At 40.7% G+C, this 15,432-nt stretch overlaps 1 protein-coding gene across 1 annotated transcript; it reads left to right on the top strand.

Moving 5' to 3' along the window:
* Positions 1-1,700: 1,700 nt before the first annotated feature.
* EPCAM (epithelial cell adhesion molecule) lies at positions 1,701-13,942 on the top strand. The gene is made up of 9 exons (XM_014833080.3): positions 1,701-2,131; positions 4,360-4,467; positions 4,751-4,991; positions 5,836-5,901; positions 7,010-7,073; positions 8,413-8,514; positions 9,795-9,995; positions 12,326-12,370; positions 13,475-13,942. The coding sequence occupies exons 1-9, from the start codon at positions 1,729-1,731 to the stop codon at positions 13,514-13,516; spliced, it is 1,272 nt and encodes a 423-aa protein (XP_014688566.2). The 5' UTR covers positions 1,701-1,728; the 3' UTR covers positions 13,517-13,942.
* Positions 13,943-15,432: the final 1,490 nt, after the last annotated feature.

Below are 15,432 nucleotides of genomic sequence, written 5' to 3'. Positions count from 1 at the left end.
GGTTCTTAATTGACGTATTGCAGGAGTTCGGTCAGAAAAGTTTAAATACAGTTTTTAATCTTGTCATATTTCTTTCTTAGTCAAATATTATATATCAAACTGACTACTGTCAAAATTAAAAAACAATATCTTTAAAATTTGAGAATAATTTTAGGAATATACTTGGGTGTAAAATCTTACAAAAACATTAAGTAATGTTTTTAAATATGGCACTCCGACTACAAAAGAGTCACAAAGCATAAAATGAGAGTAATTCTGAGCGGTGATTAACAAATTGAGAAGGCTTAAAAGAGCCATAAAAATAAACAGTATCCTGGATGTATACTCAGATACTATGAGTCAGGGATTAGTGTGGTATCTTGTCATTTATCTAATAATCATGTTTATTCAATTCACTTTATTGCAATGAACAACTTAATAAACAGCTGTCAAGTTATAAGAAGATGAAATTCTTCTTGATTTACGTAACAGATTTAGACCTGGAAATGGACCGTTTTGCAAAGAAAGCCACAATAACCAATCAGATTATTCTTGGGAAAAGTATGTGTAGTTTGAGGGCAGACAGCGTGCTACTTCCTGAAAACATCCAAAATGCAGAAGAGAACAAAAATCTGCTTGATAACTTGTTCCTGATTTAATAGTACTACTCTTTTCACTTAAATAAATTGTTGAAGAGATCACAAAATTCCAAAAGTAGGTCTAGCAACTCAGATTTAGATTTAATACACTGATAAGATTTCCTTAAGAAGTCAATAACGAAATAGTTAAATAGCTTATGTAATGTCCAAGTAAAATTCAAATTATACAGATATTTACCGTAACAATGTGACTATTTACATTAACCAACCGGCAACAGGAGAGTACCGCACACTTAAATTATTACTTAATAAAAGCATAATTTTTGACTTGACATACACATGTAAAAATTAATCAAATTTAGTTGAATCTTAAAATTACTTTTCACCTTTCCTCTTTTGAACTCTTCGATGATTTCTTAAGCAGAAAAGAAGCTTTTAAAAACAGTTTATAATCATATTACAGCTAACAAAACTAACATCAAAAACAGTACTTTAATGTTTATTAAAAGCTTCCAGTCATTACAATGATTTTAAGACTAATAATAGCGTGATGTAATTTGAATCCATTTGCACTGAAATAAATTATTGCCCTTCGTTTCCACTTCCCTATATTTTCGAAGGACTCATCAACATTGTTCTCTAATATTAATCAAAACCGGAATAATCTCAGTTTCCAGCATTTGGCTCTATCGGAACAACTTTTCTAACATCTTCAAGCGATAAAAATGCTTATTAAAAAGGGGGGGAGAAAGAACTCAGAACAATTAGAACAAACGAATTTGTCATCCCCCGAGTGTCACGGAGATCTTTTTCTAGTTTCAAAGTAGTACAATTCAACTGCCAAGTAAAGCTCAAAGGTCGTCTTTTTGATTACGGTTCGGACGGTTCTCCTGCTTCTCTGTATTCCGTTTTAGCTTCAGTCTTCCTCTTCCTATCGCCTCTCTCTTGCCTCCAGGCCCCATTCCTTTAAGGTTTCACACTCGTGCTCCGTCTGGAAAAAAGAATTCTCTGAATGTTCAAACTTTCAAGGCTCCCTGCCGCCTGTCCCCGTCCTGGCCCCCGCCCCCACCGGCCGCCGCAGGAGGAAGCACCTGCAGGCGGGGCGGGGCGCACACCTGGGGAGGGGGTGGCGCCCAACGGCCGCGCCGGGATGGGGGATGGGAGCCTGCCCCCGCCCCCAGGCAGTGACTCATCTCGCGCACCGGCGGGCAGAGGTGAGCAGCCCGGGGCCGGGGCCGGGAGGCGGGGCCGCCAGGTCGGACAGGTCTGCTCCGCCCCGCCGCTCGCTCAGAGTGCGCAGTCCCTCGACGAGCTCGCATCAGCGGCCCGGCCCCGGGAGCGTCTGGCCGCGGGCTCCTCGACGCGGACGCACGCGCCCCACGCCTCGCGCCGTCCGCTGGGCCAGCGGGCTTCCGACGCCCCGTCCCTCGGCGCGCCCCCCGCCAACCCCGGCCCGCCTCGCTCCCCTCACCTCGGCGCGCGCAGCATGGCGCCTCTCCGGGTCCTCGCGTTCGCGCTCCTGCTCCTGGCGGCGACGGCCGCGGCTCAGAAAGGTGAGGAGCGGAGTGTGGGGTGCGGTTGGGCGGGGCCTGGCGGGGGCTTGCCCTCGGGGCTTGGGGCGTGCTGGCCCTCGGCACCCCGGACCGGCATTGTGGGGAAGGGGCGGGCGCGGGCTGCCCGGGCCAGGCCCGCAGCGCGAGGGAGGCGGCGGCGAGGCGCCCACTCGCGCGGGCCGGAGGGAGCGGCCTCGCTGGGGCGCTCTGCCTTCCTCTTAGGGACATGGCCCGGGGCAGGCAGGGACAGGTGTGGCCATGTCCGGGGATCCTTCGGCCTCTGCGTGGGCAAGGAGGGCCCAGGGCGGTGCCCGGCCGCACGACCACGCCTGGGCGCGCCCACTCCCCGGGCCGGGGCACACTTGGGGTTCTGGAGTGGCCGAAACCGGCTCCGTTGGGAGGGGAGTCTGCGACGGCGACCTGCCGGCGGCCCTCATGTCGGTCTCGGGCGGGAACAGGTGGCTGCGGAGAGACCGCCAGGGCCGCTGCGCACCTGCGTGCGGGAGAAAGTCCTGAGTCTTGATCACGAGGCGTGTGGGTGTTTTCCCTCTTTTGGGGATCATATAAGTAACACCAGGTTTATTGTAGGGAACCCAGAAATATCGATAAAGGGTAAAAAAAAATCCCATAATCCCACTACTTCAAGAGAATCCCGTAATTAATAATTGGGTATGTTTTCCTTTTAGACCTTACGCTAAACATTGCCCTAAACCTAAGCACATAGTTTTATATCTTGAGTTTTACCCCCACATCACATCCAGAGTTTTCTCTTTCCTTTGATCTTGAAAAACACGATTCAAATAGTGAAAGAACAGTCTATAGCGTGGAAGGTTGCACCATTATCCACATGTCGGACGTGTAGTTTGATTTCAGTTATCTTCCCCTGGAATAAAGATCTTGGCTGCTATCTCTTGATTTATCTGTAAGATGGTGGCTAGTAGTGAAGTGGCAGTTGGCCAAAGCTTTCTGGAAAGGCTTTTATACCCTCACCGACCGGGCAGGCCTAACTCATTATGCTTACAAAGTAATGCAGTTTAATGAACTCGTGGTTTTCTAGCTTCAGTCTGGAGTTAAATACTTAAATTGCTTTGAAGTGATGATAGCTGCTACCACGGATGTTCAGAAAGTCTGTACCTGATAAGTCTGTTTTAAATTTCACATCCCTCGGGCATGAAAACTGCTTTGAGCAGGTATAGTATAGTGCTGCGTAAGATTTAACTCCTTCAGGACAGCCCCTTCACTTCCTCCTTTTGGGACCCTAATATTGAGTTTGGTGCTGGACAGATTATGTAGGTGTTTCATGTTATAATTTAAACAGGGAAAAATTAAAGCCTACTTGGAATAGGAAGGGTCAGTATAAAAATTCTTTGGTTTGCCATACTAGTTTTTTGTTTGTTTTTTTTTTGAGGAAGATTAGCCCTGAGCTAACTGCTGCCAATCCTCCTCTTTTTGCTGAGGAAGACTGGCCCTGAGCCAACATCTGTGCCCATCTTCCTCTACTTTATATGTGGGACGCCTCCCACAGCGTGGCTTGCTAAGCGGTGCCGTGTCCACACCCGGATCGGAACTGGCGAACCCCGGCTGCCGAGAAGTGGAACGTGCGCACTTAACTGCTGTGCCACCAGGCCGGCCCCCATAGTAGTTTTTATTTTTAATGATTGCACTCTCTTAGCTAGACAAATAAAAGGAATTAGATGGGCTTGCCAATTTGAAGTTAAAATGAACTTTTGAGAGTTATGTAACAAACTGAAATCAATACCCAGGATGAGCTGCTTAGTATCATTTTCAAAAGTGGGTACTAGGATATAATTTAGTTAGGAAACCCACAGGCTGAGGTGCCCCCAGATTCAGTTGAAAGTATAATTTTTCTAAGATTTAACATAGTCCAAGGATTAAATATGTTCCCATTAAATCCAAAAGCAAGCATCTCTTATTAAGAAAATGGGGCGAGGGGAGGGAGGGAATGTGAGCTATTCACAAATCCTACAGTTGGAATTGTTGATTTTGGGGAAGAGAGTTGATCACTGACTGGCAAGGGTTTGTGTTAGCCTTGTCCCTTATCTTAGAGGAGGGAGCTGACACTGGCAGTACCATAAAGGCGAAGCTGAATATGATGTTCGGAGGGATGTGTTCGTGGTCCAAAAGATCAAAATGGGAATGCATGCAACTTAGACTATATGTCTTTATAGTCTAGGTTTTTGTTTTTGTTTTTGTTTTTAATTTTCTAGACTGTATCTGTGAAAACTACAAACTGACCACAAACTGCTCTGTGAACATGTATGGTCAATGCCAGTGTACTTCACTTGGTACACAAAATTCCGTCATTTGCTCAAAATGTGAGTAGAATGTCCTCATTGCCTTTGAACTTTTATTTTGACTTACACTTCTTTAATTGATGTGTCTTGAGTTGAGAAGTGTTTTATTGGCTCAAATATGAATTATGTGATTTTGTCAAAATTATCTCATCTCTGAAGCTTCTTACAATTTAGAAAGTGAACGTGGGAACATGTAAATCTGTGATAATCTCTGGCCCTGGGAGTTTGGAGTTACATTAAAGTTTTTTTCCATAAGTGTAAAACCACAGTTATTTTTCAGTTTGACATCAAGCTTTCTTTTCAGTGGCTAGCAAATGTTTGGTGATGAAGGCAGAAATGACTAACTCAAAGTCTGGGAGAAGAGGGAAGCCTGAGGGGGCCATCCAGAATAACGACGGGCTCTATGATCCCGACTGTGATGAGAAGGGGCTCTTTAAGGCCAAGCAGTGCAATGGGACCGCCATGTGCTGGTGTGTGAACACTGCCGGCGTCAGAAGAACTGATAAGGACTCTGAAATATCCTGCTTGGAACGAGTGAGGACCTAGTAAGTTGCCCATATATTACTTGTTTTTATGCTTTTCAGATTTGTTTAATTAAATTGGGTTTTGAATATGTAACATGATTTTATGGTTTAGAATTCAAAAGACAGAAAAGGGTGTACCGTGAGAAACCACAGTTTACCTCTATGTAACTGATGTCACCAGTTTATTACATAACCTTCCAGAGATATTTTATGAAGTTACTAGCAATATATTTTTTCTTATTTTAAAATTTTTTTCTTATAGTATCGTACTAAACATAATTGTCCTTTTATATTTTTACTTAGCGCTGTTCAGTATTTTAAAGTTGGATTAGTGTTAAATGTATGTGAATAATTTAAGCTATTTGTGTGTTTGCTTATTTATTGTGTTTTAAAGCGAGATATGGTTGTCCTAGGGATTATGTAATGGAAAGGAATGGAAGCACACTCAAGCTAGCTTAAGCAGAAACGATTTTATTGGAAGGCACTAGAAACTGGAAAGTTATCAAGACCAAGGCAGGCCTTCTCTCCACTTCTGTCTTCTGGAGGCTCATGCTCACTTTTCTGTTTCTCTGAGTGCCTTTTTGTCTCTTCACTTGAATGTGACCCAACATGAGCAGTTAGGCCTTGACTTTACGTGACCTTGAGTGTTGTGTTCAGAGGATCAGTGTTGGAAAGGGTGTTCTGCCCTGTATGACTTGTTTATGAACGATGTGTGAGAGCCAAGGAAGAAATTAAGGGCACATCTATTGCATAAATCCTTTTTCTGTTAATTCTATGTATTTCCACTTGAGAATTTTAGTATTATCTTGTTAGGAAAATAAAGGACTGGGTTATAGTCATTCAACACTGTCTTTTTACTTAACAGCTGGATCATCATTGAACTAAAACACAAAACAAGAGAAAAACCTTATGATGTTCAAAGTTTGCAGAAGTAAGTGCTCTTAAATGCGTTATATTTGTGCAGTTGGTACTCAAACCTTCCATCCTACACCATTAGAAAAACTAAAGTCTCAGTGCTTTTTAATATTTCTGAAAAATGAGATACTATAAATAATATTTTTAACCTTACTTTGAAATACAGTTTCAAGAATAGTATAGATTCCTGTAGTACCCTTCACTCAGATTCACCATTAAATACTTGGCCACATTTTCTTTTTATATGTGTATGCATCTGTGTATGTGCTTTTCTGTATTTATCTGAGCATGTATAAGTATTTTTTCCCAGAACCATTTGAAAGCAAGTTGTAGAGGTTTGCTTCTTTACCCCTGAATACTTTAGTGTGTCTTTTCCTAGGAACAAAAGACATTCTCTTACGTAACCGCCATATAGTTATCAAATTCAAGAAATTTCACGTTATACCATATTGTGCCAGTTTTCCCAGTGTTGTCCTTTGTGTCAATTTTTACCCTTCTGACCCAGGACCTCATCTAAGATGACGCATTGCATTTATTGTCATGACTGTTTAGTCTCTTTTAATGTGGAACACTGTCTTGGCCTTTCATTGTCTGTCATGACATCGATATTTTTGAAGAGTGTGGGCAAGTTTTGTAGAATGTCCCTCAAATTTGGATTTGTCTGATGATTCCTCATAATTAAATCCAGGTTATGCATTTTTGCCAGAAACTTTACTTAAGTGATCTGTGTCCTCAGTACTTCACGTCAGGGTGCACGTGATGTCAGCTCCTCCCTTTACTAGTGATGGTAACTGTACTTAAGGCGGTGTCCACCAGCTTTCTCTACTGAGGGTTACCATTTTCCTCTTTGTAGTTAATAAATATAAACTGTGGACAGATACTTGGATATTATGTAAATATCCTCTTTCTGATCACACTGGAACTCAACAGTTTTTAGCATCAATGGATGAGTCTAGCTAGAATCAATTATTATTATGATAGTTGTAAAATGGCATAAACTTTTTGACAAGTTTGGTGAATGGCAATTCTAGACTTTGAGCTATCTGCTTAGTTAAAAAGTAGTGCTTCTTAATGCTGTATGGTACAAACACTTTTTTTTAAAACCTGTTTTTAATTATTTGCAGTGCACTCAAGGAGACAATCACAAATCGTTATCAACTGGATCCAAAATATATCGCAGATATTCTGGTAAGATTTTTTTAGTAAATGAGCTTTAGCAGAAAGTTAGTGGGACAGTATGGTTTGGCTATGATTTTTGGTAGTGGTTAAACTGCATTTGAGTAATGGTTTAAGCTGTGCGCACTTAATAATGCAAATTCCCTGTTGGTGTTTTCCTTCCACAACCTTTGAAAACCTCAGTTTACCCTTAAAGAAAATGTGGTATCTCTTAGTATCCCTAACACACACCAGTCTTCTTATCCTGGAGAACCTCTCTCTGATTACTTTCAGGACCTGTTTACCTTAGGGTGCTCCTGCTCGCATCCCAGGTTTAAGGAGCTAGTCCTTAACCAATTACCTCTTTATTAACTTTCAACTGGTGGAAACAGGCTTGAAGAGTCTGATGGAACTCTTTTAAGGCAGAAAATTTTATTTTTATTTGTTTATTTTTTTTGAGGAAGATTAGCCCTGAGCTAACATCTGCTGCCAATCCTCCTCTTTTTGCTGAGGAAGACTGGCCCTGAGCTCACATCCGTGCCCATCTTCCTCTACTTTATATGTGGGACGCCTACCACAGCGTGGCTTGCCAAGCAGTGCCATGTCCACCCCAGGGATCCAAACCGGTGAACCCCCGGCCACTGAATGGAACGTGCTAACTTAACTGCTATGCCCCTGGGCTGGCCCCATAAGGCAGAAAATTTTAAAAGACTTTTTGGAAGGAACACACTTTTTTCTTTCCTAAAAGTAGAACATGGCAAATGCGTACTGCATTCTGGATTGCATTTCCTTAGCATTTTAGTTTTAAAGTAGTTCTAACCAAAATCAAGTACTTTAATATCTTTTAAAAAAAATCTTTTCAGAAGAGGGAAATTGGGGCTGGCCCCATGGCCAGGTGGTTAAGTTCGTGTGCTCCGCTTTGGTGGCCCAGGCTTTCGCAGGTTCAGATCCTGGGCACAGACCAGCATCGCTCATCAAGCCATGTTGAGCTGGTGTCCCACATGCCACAACTAGAAGGACCCACAACTAAAAATATATACAACTATGTACCGAGTGGGCTTTGGGGAGAAGAAGGAAAAATAAAAATAATCTTAAAAAAAAAAGAAGAAGGAAATTATCTTTTGAAAAGAAAATAAGCATTGTAATTAGCTTTGATGGCATTACTATCTGATCTCCCTTCAATAGATTTAAAAACCTCCCAAAGATTCTTAAATTATTAGTGATAAACTCAATTATCTACTAGTAGAAGAGAATACTGTCACACATAGGTTGCAGAAAATCAGACACTGAATATTCTGATTGTTGAACAATGATATTTTCATATGATTTTGATTATGTTAATATTAATTTGTATTTTTCAATTTTCCCCCAGTATGAGAATGATATTATCACTATTGATCTGATGCAAAATTCTTCTCAGAAGACTCAGAATGATGTGGACATAGCTGATGTGGCTTATTATTTTGAAAAAGATGTGAGTATTATCTTCCTCATTTTATTCCTGTGTTTAGAAACGGAATATTGTGTATCAAGCCTCAGTGAATTCAACATCTTTCATCATCTATTTCCCTACTTAACAAATCAACCACATCTCTAACTGTTCTCCAAGTGGTTCTTGTGCTGTAGTTGATTTTGTCCTCCCTATCGCTCGCATGCACCATTCTTAGACACTTTTCTTACTTGTTTGTATAGTTGTGCCTTTTTATCAAATTGTTCTGCCTAGAATATGTTCTCTTATGATTCTTATCTTTTACTTCCTTGGTAGTTACTTAGTTTGTGTGTATAGCCTTCCCCTATTGTTATAATTTCCATGAATAAGAGTCTGTGTAAGAAATGCTGTGTAACTGGTGTGGTGAAAATAGTTTGTTTAGGGGCCAGCCCCGTGGCCGAGTGGTTAAGTTTGCACGCTCAGCTTCGGCGGCCCAGAGTTTCACCCATTCGAATCCTGGACATGGACATGGCACCGCTTGTCAGGCCATGCTGAGGCAGCGTCCCACATGCCACAACTAGAAGGACCCACAACTAAAATTACACAACTGTGTACCAGGGGGCTTTGGGGAGAAAAAGGAAAAAAAGAAAATCTTAAAATAGTTTGTTTAAACTTTAATATATTATAGTGAGCTATTTTCTGATGAAATCTGAGGTTTGCTTCAAAATAGTCTGGTGCCGGGTGAGGCTGGAGGGAGGAAGGATAGAAGGAAGAGTAGATTAAAAAAAATAAGATTGGCTATGTGTTTATATTGTTGAACCTGGATGATAGGTACATGGGACTTCATTATACTATTCTTTCTACTTTTGTATGTATGTATATATTTTTTTTTTTTTTTTGAGGAAGATTAGCCCTGAGCTAACATCTGCTGCCAATCCTCCTCTTTTTGCTGAGGAAGACTGGCCCTGAGCTAACATCTGTGCCCATCTTCCTCTACTTTATATGTGGGACGCCTACCACAGCATGGCTTGCGAAGTGGTGCCATGTCCGCACCCGGGATCTGAACCGGTGAACGCCGGGCCACTCGCCAAAGCAGAACGTGCACACTTAACTGCTGTGCCACCAGGCCAGCCTGTACTGTTGTGTATATTTAAAATTTCCTGTAACAAACAGTTTTTTAAAGTTTCGATGTGTGAGATTGTTACCACTGAAACCATAAAGATTCTTGGCAGCAGTTTTTTCAGTATATAATGGTCATGTAATTCAATGTGGCCACGGTAGGTTTTCTTTAATATTTTAAATTGCTTTTTTCCTTCTCAATATAGGTTAAAGATGAATCCTTGTTCCATTCCAACAGAATGGATCTGAGAGTAAATGGGGAACAACTGGTTCTGGACCCTGGTCGAACTTCAATTTACTATGTTGATGAAAAACCACCTGAATTTTCAATGCAGGGTCTACAAGCTGGTATTATTGCCGTCATTGTGGTTGTGATAATAGCAATTATTGCTGGAATTGTTGTACTGGTGAGTATAGAACAAGTAAAATTTCACTTAAAGGTATATTCTTTGAAGAAAAGGTGACAATATGAAAAGCTACATCCATGTTCCAGAACTTGAATGAAACAAAATCTTTATTTTTTAATAATTCTCTGTAGTGAATGAGTCTGTTGCATTTCTGGTCCCTTTTTATAAAACAGTCACTTTATGAAGCAAGGAAGGATACTAATCTGGGGAAAGCTTGTACTGAGCACCTCATAGGTCAGTTATGCTGCCATCAAGCAGCAAATGTCATTCAGTTCTCCTCACTCCAAACCATGCAACACTCCTGCCAGGATTCGTGCAAAATACCTGAACTCCCAAACCGTTCAGTGAAATGAAACACCACAAATTGAGGTTTGCATAGAAAAAGAGTTAAAAGTGATCAATATGAAGCAGCAATTCTAAATAAAAGATTATCAAATTAAATTTAACTCTGCTTCAGGGGCCAGCCCCGTGGCCGAGTGGTTAAGTTCACGCGCTCTGCTGCGGTGGCCCAGGGTTTCACTGGTTCAAATCCTGGGCGCAGACATGGCACCACTCATCAGGCCACACTGAGGCAGCATCCCACATGCCACAAGTAGAAGGACCCACAACTGAAAATATACAGCTACGTAGCGGGGGGCTTTGGGGACAAAAAGGAAAAATAAAATCTTTAAAAAAAATTTAGCTCTGCTTCAGAAGAATGTATCGCTTGAACAAGCAGGGCTTATTCTACAGATAGAAGGATGCTTCAGCATGATACTAACAAACAGAATTCAGAAATAGATCTGAGGATATATGGGAACTTAGATGTTTACTTCATTGGAATTATCACACTTTTCTATGCATCTGGGAGAAAACAAAAGTTGAAGTCTTATTTCACCCCATCAGGGCCGGCCATATTCCCAACATTGTGTGAATGGCCCATACTGGAGCACAGCAATGTGAAGAGAGTCAGGGGACCAGCCTGGTGGTGGTGTGGTTAAGTTCACATGCTTTGCTTCAGAGGCCCAGAGTTCCCAGCTTTGGAGCCGGGCACTGACCTACATACTGCTCCTCAAGCCATGCTCTGGCAGTATCCCTCATACAAAATAGAGGAAGATTGGCACAGATGTTAGGGACAGTCTTCTTCACCAAAAAAAAAAAGTTGGGCAGTGCACCTATGTTCAAACACAAATTCCAGACCAATCATATTTAGAAATGTTAAAAAATAAAACAAGCCTCAAAATTAATTTAGGAAATATTTGTACAACCTTGTGGTAAAGGAAACCAAGTCAGGCAAGAAATCTGGAATCCATGAAGGAGAAGGTATATACTTGACTTCATTGAAATTAAACATTTTGTATTGCAAAGATACTTAAAGTAAAAAAAATCAGTGATAGGCTGGGGGGGAAATATTCATGATGCATAAAACAAAAAATGTTATTATGCATAATATATAAAGAGTTCTTACAAATTGATGAGGAAACTAAAGAAAGAATGGCAACAGGTATGGATAGACAATTAACAGAAGAATTCCAGATGACAAATGCACACATGAGAGGTTAAGCATGGAGAGCTAATTGTTCTACAGAAATGAAAGCACAAGTCCATAAGGAAGCATGGCCTGGGTTATGTACTGCAGCATTGCTAGTAAGGGTGAATCTAGAAAAACCTAGAGTGTACATCTGCAGGAGCATGGATGAGTAACCTGTGGTATATCCATGTTATGGAATAAAGTGACTATTAAAAAGAATGAGTTCAATTTATAGCTTTTCATCTGGAAGGGCTCCTATAATATTGATACCGGCTGTGCAAAGAAGGAAATGATATTGCATGATCTCATTTTTTAGACACACCCCCCCCAAAACTTAGTATGCATGTATTTTTATATATATTTGTTTTAGGATAGAACAAGATGTGGAAGAATGCACACCAGGCTATTGAATTTCTTTAAAGATTGTTTCATTGTTTTCTTGATGCATTTTTTTGGTTTGTTTCACTGGTTGTGGCAGACTTCTTTTTCTTTCCTTTTTAAGTTTAGTAGAGAAATTTTAATTTAAGAAACAATGTCTATGGGTATGTTTTAAAATTAAATTTGCTCAGATAGGTGTAATAACTTTGTATGTAGACGGATGGTTACTAGTCCTATCGGTGAGCATTTCGTGATGTATATAAATGTCGAATCACTATGTTGTACACCTGAAATTGGTACAATATTATGTCAACTCTACTTCAATTTTTTTAAAAAGTTGTTCAGTTAGGAATTATGTCCATTAAAAGCATGTATATCAATGTAGACCAGCTTTTTGTTTGGGTAGCAGTCATAAAATAGTGATCATTTTTCTTCTATTCAGGTTATTTCCAGAAAGAACAGAATGGCGAAGTACGAGAAGGCTGAGGTAAATGGATTACTTAATAAAAAGGCCCTTGTTTAATCTCTTACTCCTAATAATCACTGTACCTTCCTAGACACTGACAGGTCTCAGTGACACTGGAGTCCCGTTAGAGTGTCGTCCATAGGGTCTTAAGGACGGTCTTACCATGTGCCCTTAGCTAACTTCTCTTGCACATGTTCCATGGCACACCAGCTTATATTGAATTCTGCCTCAGAGAATAATGGGGTAGGAATCCTATGATTTTTTTCTTACAAAGTGTCAACATTTAGTGGAATCTTTTAGAGACATATTCTAGTGGATTCACATTAGAGAAACTCCGTATGACTAATGACCTGATTTATTGTCTCTGTGTCAATGAAATGATAATCATTAAAAATGAACTTATCGGGGCCTGCCCTGTGGCTGAGTGGTTACGTTCGCGCACTCCACTATGGTGGTCCAGGGTTTCACTGGTTTGGATCCTGGGCGCAGACATGGCACCACTCATCAGGCCACATTGAGGCAGCGTCCCACGTGCCACAACTAGAAGGACCCACAACTAAAATATACAACTTTGTACCGGGGGGGGGGGTTTGGGGAGAAAAAGCAGAAAGAAAAAAAAGAAAAAAAAATGAACTTAGGGGCCAGCCGAGTGGTTAAGTTCACGTGCTCTGCTTCAGTGGCCCAGGGTTTCACCAGTTTGGATCCTGGGCGCGGACATGGCACCGCTCATCAGGTCATGTTGAGGTGGCGTGCCACATAGCACAACCAGAGGCACTCACAACTAGAATACACAACTATGTACAGGGGGGCTTTGGGGAGAAGACGAAGAAAAAAGATTGGCAACAGATGTTAGCGCAGGTGCCAATCTTTAAAAAAAAACAAAAGAATTTATATCCTAGTAAATCTGTTGCCTACTTAACTAGTCACACACACTAGTGTGGAAACAGTGTGAGATCATTAGTCTGTTTCAGTCACTTGGAATTGGATATGAACACCCTTGTCCCTGAACCCTACCAATCACATTTTCAGTATACCCACCAATTTTTGTATATTTATGTATAACTTTGGAGAATGACAGAAGATTGGAAAATAATTTAGAATTCTTTTCTCCTTCCCTCTGTTTAGGTAAAGGAGATGGGTGAGATGCATAGGGAACTCAATGCGTGATGACTGTAATTTGAAGAGTAACTACAAGAAGGGGAATTAGCAAACAGACTCAGATTACAAATGTATGCTCATGGGACAAAGAGAAGATCTTTGAGGACTACTGTTTTGTTAGTTAACATCATATATTTGTAATAGTGAAATCTGTACTCAAAATATAAGCAGCTTGAAATTGACTATCAATCTTAAAATTTGACCATAAGTGTCATATATATGCAGATCTGATATAAAACCCAGACCTCAGACTGCATAGTTAAAATTATTTATGCATAACATTGAAGAGTGTGCATTAAATATGCTTTCACAGTAGAGTTTGAATGACTACTATCTCATCCATTTGTGATTGAAAGCTGCCTTTCTATTTACTTTGAGTCTTGTACATATAAACTGTTTTTTATGAACTATTAAATAAAACATTTAAAAACTGAATTTCCTTAGTGTGAATCATTGAATCAAATTTCATAGCATACTTGTGAGACACTAGGTTAAGAAATGCTTTGAATGCTAACTACAGGTTAGTGTTACATGCATACTTAAAGTCATGTATATTCAATGTAAAATGTGTAACCTGTAATATGTAACTTCTACACAAAAATCAAACATTTAATTTTATTCCGAATGAATCGAAGCTTCTTGTTTTAGACACATTGGCATTTTGGCAAACACACCTTGAGGCAGAATTGATGGAGAATGTTGTGAACCATGAATTCTATGGTAGGTTGAATTAGAAGCACCAGTTTTTCAGCATCTCACATAATGAACAATTATGATACAAACACATTTTATATGAAGTTAAAAGTGTCCTGAAATATTTTGCTTTTGATAGGAAATGTTTAAAAACTCTATGAAAAGAACAACGTGAAAGAAAATATGAAAATGATTTAAACATTTCCTTATGGTTTTTGTCCCTTCTGTAGAAGGCAGAATTCTAGAATGGCCCCTGAGATTTCTTAGCCCTGATGTTTAGCCCTGTATACTCCCCTTCCCTTGATTGTGGGTAGGACCTGTGAATGAGATGGGCTGTCACTCCCAAGATTAGGTTACATTATATAGCAAAGATAAAGCGATTTTGCAGCTGTAATTAAGATCCCTAATTATTTGACTGAATTAAAAGACTACAAAAGAGGGCCTAAAGGTAAGAGACAAGAAGAAGAAACAGCAGAGTGCTTTCCTGTTATCCTTGAAGCAAACTGCCATGTTGTGGAGTTTCCTGTGAGGGAACAGCAGGCCCACTCTGGTTACTGAGAGCTTCAGTCCCACAACCACAGGAACTGAATTCTGCCAACAGTCAGCTTGGAAGAGGACCCCAGCTCCAGATGAGATCACAGCCTCGGTTGATATCTTCACTGCCTTCTTGAGATCCTGAGAAAAGGACCCAGTTAATGCTAACCTTGGACTTTTGACCCATAGACACTGAGACGGTAAATGTTGATTGTCCTAAGATGCTAAATTTGTGGTGATTTGTTATGCAGCAATAGAAATTTATACAGCTAGTGGAAAGTAAGGAGAACGTTAAAGACAATAGCAATAGCACATAAAAGGAGCAGCCACTATCCCCAGGGCTGAGACAGCACCCAGAGAAGAGACACTGTCTACTTCCCCCAAGCCCCTCAGGCTGGGCTGAGATCCAGACCTGGGCGGGGCATTGTCCCTCACTGAAGAGCAGAGAAGTTGCTGTGCTGCTGCACTGAAGAACTTGTTGAAAATCTGCCATGTGGAACTTGCTGGAAGTCTGCAGACTCCAGGGCAGAAGTCATCAAACCACAGCTGGAGCCTGGCCCAGCACCTGTTTTTATGCAGTCTGGGAGCTAACAGTGGTTTTTGCATTCTTAAATAGTAAAAAAAAATATTTCATGATATGTGAAAACAACATGAAATAAAAATTTCATTGTCCATAAATAAAGTTTTATTGGAGCACA

Source organism: Equus asinus, chromosome 6, assembly GCF_041296235.1.
Source record: "Equus asinus isolate D_3611 breed Donkey chromosome 6, EquAss-T2T_v2, whole genome shotgun sequence".
Lineage (NCBI taxonomy): Eukaryota > Metazoa > Chordata > Mammalia > Perissodactyla > Equidae > Equus > Equus asinus.
Note: the sequence above shows the minus strand (reverse complement) of the source record. Positions and strands in the feature narration are given on the sequence as shown.

Bases quoted from the DNA above. Each gene is read 5' to 3' on its own strand.
- EPCAM (XM_014833080.3), top strand. From the start codon at position 1,729: ATGGGGGATGGGAGCCTGCCCCCGCCCCCAGGCAGTGACTCATCTCGC. The intron at 5,902-7,009 runs GTAAGTGCTCTT...AATTATTTGCAG, and splicing joins GATGTTCAAAGTTTGCAGAA to TGCACTCAAGGAGACAATCA. The intron at 12,371-13,474 runs GTAAATGGATTA...CCCTCTGTTTAG, and splicing joins CGAAGTACGAGAAGGCTGAG to GTAAAGGAGATGGGTGAGAT.